The 11,219-nt window shown below is 35.4% G+C and overlaps 1 protein-coding gene across 4 annotated transcripts in view; it reads right to left on the bottom strand.

Moving 5' to 3' along the window:
* Positions 1-2,519: 2,519 nt before the first annotated feature.
* Positions 2,520-11,219, bottom strand: part of lad1 (ladinin) — a 31,685-nt gene continuing 22,985 nt past the window's right edge. For 2 of the 4 annotated variants that reach the window (XM_088922422.1, XM_088922420.1), the window contains exons 12-14: positions 9,387-9,464; positions 6,390-6,487; positions 2,520-2,916 (exon numbers count right to left, since the gene is read on the bottom strand). In XM_088922422.1, the coding sequence (XP_088778548.1) occupies positions 6,404-6,487; positions 9,387-9,464 (162 nt within the window). In that variant the 3' untranslated portion in view covers positions 2,520-2,916; positions 6,390-6,403. Of the gene's footprint in view, positions 2,917-6,362; positions 6,488-9,386; positions 9,465-11,219 lie in introns of all 4 variants that reach the window. The other 2 variants (XM_088922421.1, XM_088922419.1) reach the window with 1 other exon arrangement.

Below are 11,219 nucleotides of genomic sequence, written 5' to 3'. Positions count from 1 at the left end.
ATCATTAAAAAGATGATAAAAAATGCCCTAAATGAAAATAACAACTGAGGTATATCAGGAAAATGCCTTATTTTTAAAGCTGGGTTGATGGGACTTCATCTCATACAGTATAGTAATCATAATGTGGTTATGATAATAGCAATAATCTGCAAGTGGCACCAGACAGAAATTTAATTTAAATTTTTACTACAGAATTAAATTTATTAAGGCATAGTAGAGAGCTTCATTTGAATTAGTTTAAATCAAACAGAAAAAAATCAGTATTCTTTAAAATGGAACAGTAACAGGTGAGGCACATACTGTACCATCTCTTAATGGCTATAGTGATTTGCTCTTAGGGTGACTGATCATAATTTAGCACTCAGAAGAGTTTTATTAAAACATTTTCACCAATAAATAAATAGTATTTTCAGATTACAATATGTGTGTAAAAACTTACTCATAGTCCTCTGCAACTTCCTCTGTATCAGACATCTTTAGTTAATGATCTGTACAGTGAGAAACCAAAGTGGCCAAAGGTGAGTGAGTGACCAAAGGAAAACTGTAATTTGAGTTTATATCTCGTATTTCTTTGAATACTGTATAATGTATGTTGTTGTTGCCGCTAGCTCTAGTCTTAAATAACTTAGAACTGTGTCTTCTGGCATTCATTCTAACTGAACTCTAATGTACCTGTGCTACTTGATGCCTTTATCTGTTTGCTTGACAAGACTTTGGATTGAATGTTTCTGCATTCAGTCCTGTGTTTTAAAAATACTGTATCAGTAATGTAGGTGTATTTTTTTCCAATAACTTCAGTTTATTGAACTATGCTGTGTCCTCTTAACTTTGACAGAGGTCCAGATAGTTACATTTCAGGCAATACACCTGAATGAGGGGAGTTGGAATAGCAAATTCTTTTTCATCATCTTACAAGCCAAAAGCAAAAATGTTTCTCAAATAGAAACTCCAGAGACAAGACAAGCCTCAATGCATTTTACATAAAGTACAATTTTATAAATAGCCTCTAGATCATTCATTAATCATGCTAGTTAGCTTCTATTATACCTATTACCACTGCCAGGGGGTTGTGACTACCTCCATGTCCATGTGACTAGACTGTTGATCCTCAAACCAAACAGGTAAGGCCAAACATTGCAACAAATGCTTTGTCTTTAATTAATTTTGGTGTTTGTACCTACCTGTTATTATTTCATTGGTAACTCAAATTAAAATGAATATACATTTATTTTTTACAAATCTTTTTTACTGTACATTTCTTATACTCTTCATTTTTTATCCGCTTTTACACAATACGATTGTATATTTTTCTACATAATGGATTTTCATTTTTTTAAACGTGTGCAATGTCATAATAATCATGGGATATCAGACGTACCTGTAGAACTGGAAGGGAAAGTCGGATGATCTTGCAGCTTGTGTGACCAGAGTGTAAAGCCCTTATCCCACCCAGAACACCATAAGTTTTAAAACTGCCCCTGTGTCATGTGACAGATGCCTGAATGTAGAAAGGGTGGGATTCTAATGCCAGTGAGCATGAGGTTAGGCCCCCAAGCTCTTATTGTCTTATTTTTAACCCAAGTGGCAGTCTGTCCATCCTCATACTTACACTCCCAAAAAAGGATGGTTCTTTGTTTTGGCAGGGAGTGTTATTTTCAACCACTATCTGGATATATGCACTTCTCACACTTGGGCAGATTGCCACTAACATAACACAGGCTTTTGTCAGGCTCCTTAGCTGACGAATGCTAACAAGAATCTCCCTTCTGATGCCCCCCCGCCCTTCAGCATTAGGCATGACCAGCTTTTACCCTTTAAATACTTTCCATCTACATGTTGAACACTTTTTTCCACTGGCTGTGCATTGGTTTTAGAAATACTGTATAATTATGCACAAACTACAACAGCTGTTGTCACTGTCTGTTCATTTACATCAAAAGAAATAAATCATGACCATTCATTTATTTTACTGTCTTCAAAAAGTCTTCAGCTTTATTTTTCATATTAAAGGAACAGGACTGAAAATCAATTGTATGGTAAATAACAAAAAATAAACTTTCTAGTCTTTTGTTTTGCTGTGTATTGTCCATATTAAGACCTTTTCCTGTCTTTGTGGTACTTAAAGTTCTGGTATCCAGTACAGTTTTATTTAATATTAATACATACTAAGCCTCTTCAGATTTCTGTTTAGTTAGCAATTTAGATATTCACTATTTTCCATTTTTAACATGCTTTTGCAGTTTAATATGAAGCAGTTTTTATCTAGCCATCCAGAAACGAACCATTAAAAACAACTATTAAAAAAATCAGAATGTTTTTCAGAGAGCATCTAGAAATTTAATTTTAGTGCACCAAATACTGTTGTTTTTCTCACATTCTTTATGAAGGTAATATTTCTCCTGTACTAAATTACCAAAAGTTCCAATTGTAGATTATACATTGTGGTTTATAAATACTAGAGAAACCCAGATAAATTTGTTAAAGATACACTGTACACAAAAAGAGCCATACATACAGTACATGAAGAAAAATGACTTTTATTTTTAAAATGACATTGACACTGTTGTAAAGATATGATGTTTTCCATTTTGGGAGGAAAAAAGCTGACAATAGGTACTTTTGAAAGTTCTGGTGATTCTAAATTGTAAAGGTGTCGAGTTTTAATTATTCTGCAATAACAGTACATTTGATACTCAGAAATATAGAAATATAGAATGCAATATGTCATTTTCTGAATTGTTAATTTGACCTTACAGAATTTACACAATTAGTTGCATTACAACTTTTTTTTTTACTACTGAGCAATAAAATTATCACATATTAAAAATCTTATTAAGCATTACCTACACAAACATTTGTTTAGAGACTGCATGTATGAGTGTTTTCTTTTTCTTCAGGCTTCCTGTAAAAAATCATCTGGAAAACATAAAAAGAAAAAAATCTAGAATTTAGACATTTTTTTGGCTTTCAAGAAATAAATATCCTTTTATAAGTTTTCTGCTAAATATGTGTCTGTAAATGTGGTGCCTTGTTTCTCCTATACAAGTACTCTGCTTCAGACTTCTATTGGTTCCCTCTCTGTTCCCATCCAATTCAAGTTACTTGCTCTTACCTACTGCGTACTCTACCACTCTGGTCCTTCTCATCTCTAGTCTTCTACTTCTACTTCTCTAATCTTATACTTGTCTTCTGCTTGTCATTGTCCCCTCTTCTTATCCACTGCAAGCCGTTTATCATTTCCTTCCCCTTACTTCACTCCTTTAGTGTAACCAGCCACTTGCAGACAACTATAAAGTGGAGCAATAGCTAGAACTTTGAACTCCTGAAGGCAGAGTCATGGTTTTACAGTAAATCCCAGATGGGAATACCATTGCTTACTATTACCCTTGACCAAAGCACAATCAACTACAGTATGTACACTGGTACTAAAATATGCATGCATATTGTTTAGTAATATGGACATCCTCTGTAAGTGGTTTTGGACAAAAGCATCAGTAAAAACAACCAATAACAATAATAATCTGACTGGTTTTATACATTTTTTTAAAACTTGTCTAATTTTTGTAATTCTTATATCTACAATTTGGGGGCTATACTGTGATTTTTTAAACCACGATTAGGATTTTTTTATTTAGTCCTATCTTGCTCTTCATCTGCTGTGCTAGTTTTCATAATAATACTCCTATATCATTCTATATATATAATATGATATTATCTATCCATCCATTCTCTAACCACTTTATCCAATACAGGGTCACGGGAGAGCTGGAGAATATCCCAGCAAACAATGGGTGCAACCTGGATGCACTGCACGGCAATCACAGACATAAACACACACTCACAACAGGGCCAACCTTTATAGCAGCTAATTAATCTACCAGTATGTCTCTAGATTGTGGGAGGAAACCGGAGCACCTGTAGGAAACCCACACAAACGTGGGAAGAACATACACACTCCACGCAGGCATCACCCCAGGTCCAGAATTAAATCCAGGGTCCCAGCGCTGCACCCATTATATTATCATAATATATATTCCTTAGTAATTTATTATCATTATAATATCATAGTAATATGCATGGTATTATGTTTCAAATTGTCACAATTGTATTCAAATCTCCTTGAATAAAGGATAAATAAATAACATGAAAATGATTCAGTAGATCATCATTTATCAATGTTTTAATAGCATCTTATTTCTGCACATTCTTTAATACAAAATGGGTGTTGTTTTTGTCAAGTGTTTTAATTTTTTAACTGTTTAAAAATGCCAGAATTAAAACATTGATTACTTCAAAACACTCAAATAGACTACAGATTTATATACAATATAGCAGATACAAAGTAGTGTATGTACTGAGATAAGTAATAACTTGTTTGTAATGAGAACAATTACAAACAAGATCTGACAATTTGGCCTATATAACCTAGTCTAATCTAACTAATGTAACCCTTTTAGTTAGAAATTTGAAAGAAGCCAGGGTATCAGTTTCAACAGTATGGCTGGGTAGTGGGATAATGCGTGAAGTTTGACCATGCTTTTAACCACTGGCATATGCTTTCTTTACTCCCTTTTGGGATCAGAGTCCCGGTGTGGAATCAATCCGCGGAAAGTAAGCAAGAGCTAATAGAGAGAACAGAGACCAGCTAGAAACAAGGAGAAATATTCTCTTTACTGAGAATGAGTTAGTGGTAAGGCCTTCGGCGTGGTTTTGTGATGAACGCCACAACAGCCACATGAGCATTTAATATAGGGTACCCAATTAGGGACAACCATGTTGTTCAATAAGGAAATGCATTCCCACGCAGCTGTCAGAATGTCAAGATCCTCTGGTGGTGAACAGCGGTAACAGTGAAAAGTGAATTTTTCACTTTTCACCGTGCACTTTGCAATGTCACAGTAGCTATTTCCATACTATCACTAATGTGCATTTTATAATGAAAAAGCTCCTTTTCTCAGCCTCAAAAGCACTTTGTCATTGTTTACAATTGTTTGGAACATTTAATAATAGTAGCAGTGATAGTAGTAATCATAACTACTATGCTATAATAAGTACATGTACTGTATATACAGACTTAAACATGATCAGGTACTTGCATAAAATGCCAGAAAAGGTTATCCTTTTAAAAGGAAAGAGGATAGAATAATGATTTATAAAAGGCCATTAACAAAACCCTTAATCTAAAGATTCCTGTTTGAAGATAAAAAATAAAGTGACTGATGGCATTAGGTGATAAACCATGCATAAATATTTATTGCTCCACTTTCAATAGGGCTTTGGATGTGTGTCGTATCCAAGGGGCAGAGCACAAGGAACTTAAATAGCTTACTCAGGATAGCACATTGTGAACCAGAGCCAGTGCCAAGGGTACAGTAAATATGCTAGCACAAAAAAGAATAAAAGATTGTCCATAAATAGATCTGAGACCCATTACCAGTGTAATGCCTCTACTATACTGCCTGAGGACATTGTTATCAAAACTGAGTTTCCCCCAACTCGGGTATCTTCATTTTAAATGGGTAATCAAGCCGGCAGTTTTGTAGCTGTCAGCTCTCTCACTTTTATTTATTGTTTCGCTCACTTTCCCATACAGCTGTAGAAGCTGATAACAAGTTTCCTCCTGTAAACTAACTAAATCTATACTGCTGCCAAGGTAACATTTTCACTGAGTTTATTCTTGACGGGTAACATAATGAAAACCTGAATTAAAGGTATAAATCAAAGGAGATTTATCCTGTGATGACTGTTTTTAGGGCTGACTTATTCATTTTAAAGAACAGGTCTTATTAGTTCACAAAAACGTTTTAATGTTAAAATACTGTAATTCATTAGCAAAGCAAGAAAACAAGGTTAAGCATTTTTTGTTTAAAATGTAGACTTGAAAATTGTTTAATATCACCCAAATTGGATTTTTATCCACATGTCAGAGCATGTAGCATGTGAGCCTTTGGTACATTATACTATCTAAAGTTTTAGTACCAGTAACATTTTGAACACAACCTGAGGCATGTCAATTTTTTCCTCAGTAAGTACAGTAAAATATTTGTTTGAAACTGTAACCATTTCATTTTCATTTTCTAAAAACTTCCCATTATCTCTGAGACAGTAAATTACATTCTCTGTTCTTTTGCTATTGTAATAGTGAAAAAAATCATTTCTTTTAGCTTCAGTTGTTATATTTGAATATATCTTGGTATATTTAATGCTATTAATACCTTTTTGACACATATCATTGTACTTTTTCTTTTAATGGGTGTTATTATTTTTAATTAATGTAGTAATTGCTTTGTCTTAAGACCTGGTTTTTTATACTATAGCTAACCAACATCTCAGATCCCGAAATTCTTTTCTGGAATACATACTAAGCTGGTAAGAGGCGACATTCCTACTGTTTGGTTTTGTCTTATTTTGAAGGTTTAGGAGACAGCTCCTCATCTATGTTTTCCCAGGTATGCCGTTTACTGGAGATGTCCACGTTCTTCAAATCCTAGGAAGATTAGCAGAGCAAGAAACCTTTAATTCTCCTCATGTCTCAAAGGAAATAACTTTACTTTTTCATTCAGAGCTAAAAGTTTTTAGAATATAGTATATAAAATGTAATCATCATATGCGACAGATAAAGAATAAAAATGGTAAAACTAATTAAAAAATGGTAAAAAACTGATTAAATGAAAATAGAGGAGAGTACTTTTAATCCAATATCAAAACAAAGGCAGTTACAGAGAAAGAGACATTTTCTGTAAAAACTTCCTCTGTAAAATTGCAACACTGCCCTCTAGCCCCATCAATCTTAAATTACAATGAAAAAAAAACTAATTTAAAGACAGTGCTTCACACACTCTTACATTATAACTAAATTATTATGCCTATGTGTTTTGGTGAATATCTTCCTTATCAATTTGACAGTTTTGTTTCTGCAGAGCAAACCCTTCTCTAAATATTAATGATTTCAATAGTTAAAAGAATTAACTATTAAAACTTAAAGGAATCTAGCAAGAGAGAACAACAGATATGGAAAAGAAGAAATCGAATTAATTTTACTTCTTTTTAGAAAAGGCTTCCAACCATGAAGCTACTGTATGCTTCACCATGCTAGTCTGATTCGTAGGCAACTGCCGGGATCAAGCCTTTACAATACTAGTACAAACCAAGTTCATGTTCAAGTTTATTGTCATATGTACATGAGTACAATGAAATGTGTTTGCATGTTTGCTTGCATGTTTCTTCACAATATAAATGACATAAAAGAAGACATAATGTAAACATAACATCACAAATTGTTGAGGACAGGAACACAGATAGCAGCTGTAATCTTCAGCAGCATTCAGACAGCAGCAGTGTGCAAAATCAATGTAGTGGCAGTATTGCGAGTTTAGTTCAGACACATGGGTTGTATGTGGGGGTAAGAGGATTTAAGAGGTGGAGTTTAGGAGTCTTTGGGAGGCTGTGGGAAGGAAGCTTTCTTTGAACTCCTAAATCTTTTACCAGAAGGAAGAAGAGAGAAAATTGCATTCCCAGGGAGGTTTTGATCCTTGATTATATTATTTGCCATTCTGAGGCAGCACATAGTGAACAGAGGGGAGTTCTGTACCAGTGATGGCGTGGTCTCCAGTAACTTCTGTAGTTTTATATGGTCATGAGCTGAGCAAGTGTCATGCCAAACTAATGCAACAAGTGAGAATGCTTTCTCTTCTATATCTGTAGAAATTTGTTTGTGGATTTGTTTTCGGTATATGTTTGTGGAGACATACCAAATCTCCTCAGAAAGAAGAGGTTTCTCGTGATTACTTCATCTATGTGATTGGACCAGGTCAGACTGTTGGTGATGTGAATGCCCAGAAACGTGAACCTGCTGACCATCTTCACAACAGCCCCATTGATATAGACAGGAGTGTCGCCTCCTTGCTGCTTCCTAAAGTCAACAACCAACCAGTTCCTAAGTTTTGTTGATGTCGAGGTTGTTGTCCTGGCACCATACCAACAGATCCTTAAACTTTCTCCTGTACTCCATCATCATCATTATTTGTGATGAAACCCACAATGGTGGAGCTGTCAGTGATTTTAAATATGGAATTGGAGCTTTGTCTAGTCATACAATTGTGGTTTAACAAGGAGTAGAGTAAGGGACTGAGCACACAGCACTGTGGGGCTCCTGTGGAGCTCCTGTGGATCTCTGTGTGGAGATCAGTGGGGAGGAGATACTGTTGCCTGTTGTCACAGATTGAGCACTGCCTGTCATTAAGACATTATACTGTATCTCCCACTGCTTTGTAGAACACTATGCTAGTAAAGTAAAGATACAAGGTATCTGTTTGCCCCAACTCATCAATACATCTTATTCCCTCAAAGCAGTGACCTCTAAACTGTAGTAGGATAGATACAATAATGTTTTCCAGAACATTTCAGACAAGAATACTTCCTCATCTGTTTATTAAGATATGCAGACACAGTACAGGAAATGTGTTGTTGCTTAAAAATATTCTGTGCATGATGTTTTGATAGTCAGAATAAATGTTCTTCACAAGAGGTTTCAAAGTGTTTGAAGATGTGCTCTTGCACACCTGAGTCATATGAGTCAAACAGCAAAGCAAGGGAGAAGCAGAAAATATGTACGCATCCATCAAATTTACATCTTAAAATACAATATTCAGTAACTATGAGACATTATATGAAAGCACATTGAAACTGACAATTTAAATAAGCACTTGGGTGTAAAATATAAAGATGTAGCTCAGCTGGATATTATTAGGCCTTGAAATCATTAAATATTGAATTTAATTCTTTGACATGAATAAATGTATCTTTTGTGTTTCTGCCTATTAAGGGCCAAACAGATACACTTCAGAAAATACAATTTTAATACCACTTTATATTTTCACAAAATTAGTCTTTTCAAAGTCAATTTTGAATATCTTATATATATATATAATATACAGGGTGAGACTGGAGTAGAACACAATACATCTCTTCCTTTTCAGCCTGTACTGTCAACACATGAGTGCCCTTGTGAAGACTACACAAGGCTGCTCAGAGATATAATGCAGGTAAGGGCAGAAGAAAGTAAAAACATAAATCATATAGAGTTAGCATTCAGACAATGGTATTTTGGAAACAGGAACACAATCAATTTAAACATTATTAAAATATCCATGGTGCATTGCTGGATATATTAAGTCTTATTACAGCAAATTTCCAATAATCCCAACGTTATGGTTTCCAGAGCACATATTTTGTTGTTAGGTTGTATTTTCAGATAGGAGATGACAGATTTTTAGCATACTTTAGAAACCTTTGTGATTAGTTTAGTACGAGCAGCTCTACTTAGCAGTGATAGCAGTACAAATTATAGCAGAAAAGGGATACGTCTGGATGAGGATGACACTTACTGAAAGCTCAGATTTCTGTGCCCTGGAGACCCAGCGATTAATTCGTTCTGATATTCCAGTTGAGAAACTGAGATGTTTCTGTTGGAAAATAAAACAAAACTGTTTCACGTTATATGTCCTTAGTGAAACATATTAATCCATTTCTTTTCAAGACCCATGGTGGCATGAAGGGAAAGATAATATGATGAACAGAATGTGGAGATGGCAACAGATGGCATCATTACTACACTAAGAAGGGATATACATATACAGTACAGTACATTCATAGACAATACACTGCTGCATTCATGCCAAAAAGAAATCCCATTGTATTGCAGTCTAGTTTATATATTAAAAATAAAAACATCTGCATTGGCTTGCAAAATATTTTTAGACATAGTCAGACGCAAAACATGGCAAACATTTGAAAACCAGTAAAATACTTTCCAAGATCAAAATTCCCAGCAATACAATATAAAAACTAAAACAATATATATATATCAAAAAGCTATTCATACATGACAACATACTTTAAAGAGTGTCAGAAGCTTGCGCACATTATTTACACATGCTTGTACAAGACTATGTTATATAATTCACTTCAAAACCTTCAGGGGCACATTGACAAAGTACATACACTTTATTTTGTTCAGTATATATCATTCTTAATGAAAAAACAATCCTGCAAGAAAACCAGACATTCTGGATTATTCAAAAGTCAACATATTTATGATTTCCTGCCATTTCATTGTTTTTTTCCAGTGAAGTAAGCACTGCATGGTTTTGTCTGCGATGTTCCAAAGGGATTTTCTGCAAGAAAACTTAAAAAACCTTGGACCAAAATAAAGTGAATTTTCTTCGTAGGACATTTTTGTAAGAAGTGCTGTATACCTCTCTATATGCAGTACGTTAACATTGTCATTCATAATTATTATTCCATAGTTAGGTTAGTTAGGACACTAATAAATGAAAGAGAGAGAGGTGAGATATCCTTCCATCCATTTTCTAACCACTAACACCTGCTGGAACAGTTTGAGCAGTTCCTGTGGGAGTTTCAGACACTCCCAGGCCAGTGTGTCTTAGTTCTCCCCCTTCTCCTTCCAGTGGGATCTGTCTGGTATTCCTCTAACAGGTGGTGTCCGGGGGGCATCTTCATCAAATGCCCGAACCTCAACTGGCTCCTCTCTATCCAGAGCAACAGTGACTCGGCAGCTATATATATAGATGATATATGGCTGATAAAAATAATCTATAAATAGATATACAGTCACAATTATGTAGAGATAATACATGATATATAGTGCTATACAGCAGCCAGCAGCTATATCACCCTGCAGCTCACATCTGACAACCTACTCATACTAAGCAGATGTGAGCCTGGCCAGTACCTGAATGGGAGACCTCCTGGGAAAGTTAAGGTTGCTGCTAGAAAAGGTTTAAGTAGAACTAGCAAGGAGAGCTCACCCTGCAGTCCAATGCCCTGGTATAGTGATGGAGACACTACACTGTAAAAAAGTGCCATCCTTCAGATTATACAGTATGTAAAACTGAGTTCTTGCTTCTCCTTGGTCATTTTTGGCCAGATCTCATCCACACCTGCAGCCCTGTCACTACAGATCTATGGCTGTGGCAGTTATCTCAGTCACAAAGGACGCAGCCACACCATAGTCTTCTGGCACTGCTTCCTGAATGGAGGATGTATCCACTGGATTTAGGAGTTCCTCAAAGTGCTCCTTCCACGTCTCAACAACATCCCCAGTCAAGGTTGACTTTTCCCTGCTCTGCCCGAGCAACATTCTGCCTTCCTCTCCTGAGTCATCCAGTGGTTGCCAAAACATCTTTGAGGCTATCCCA

The sequence above is a fragment of the Atractosteus spatula genome, chromosome 7 (assembly GCF_055471065.1).
Source record: "Atractosteus spatula isolate fAtrSpa1 chromosome 7, fAtrSpa1.hap1, whole genome shotgun sequence".
NCBI lineage: Eukaryota > Metazoa > Chordata > Actinopteri > Semionotiformes > Lepisosteidae > Atractosteus > Atractosteus spatula.
Note: the sequence above shows the minus strand (reverse complement) of the source record. Positions and strands in the feature narration are given on the sequence as shown.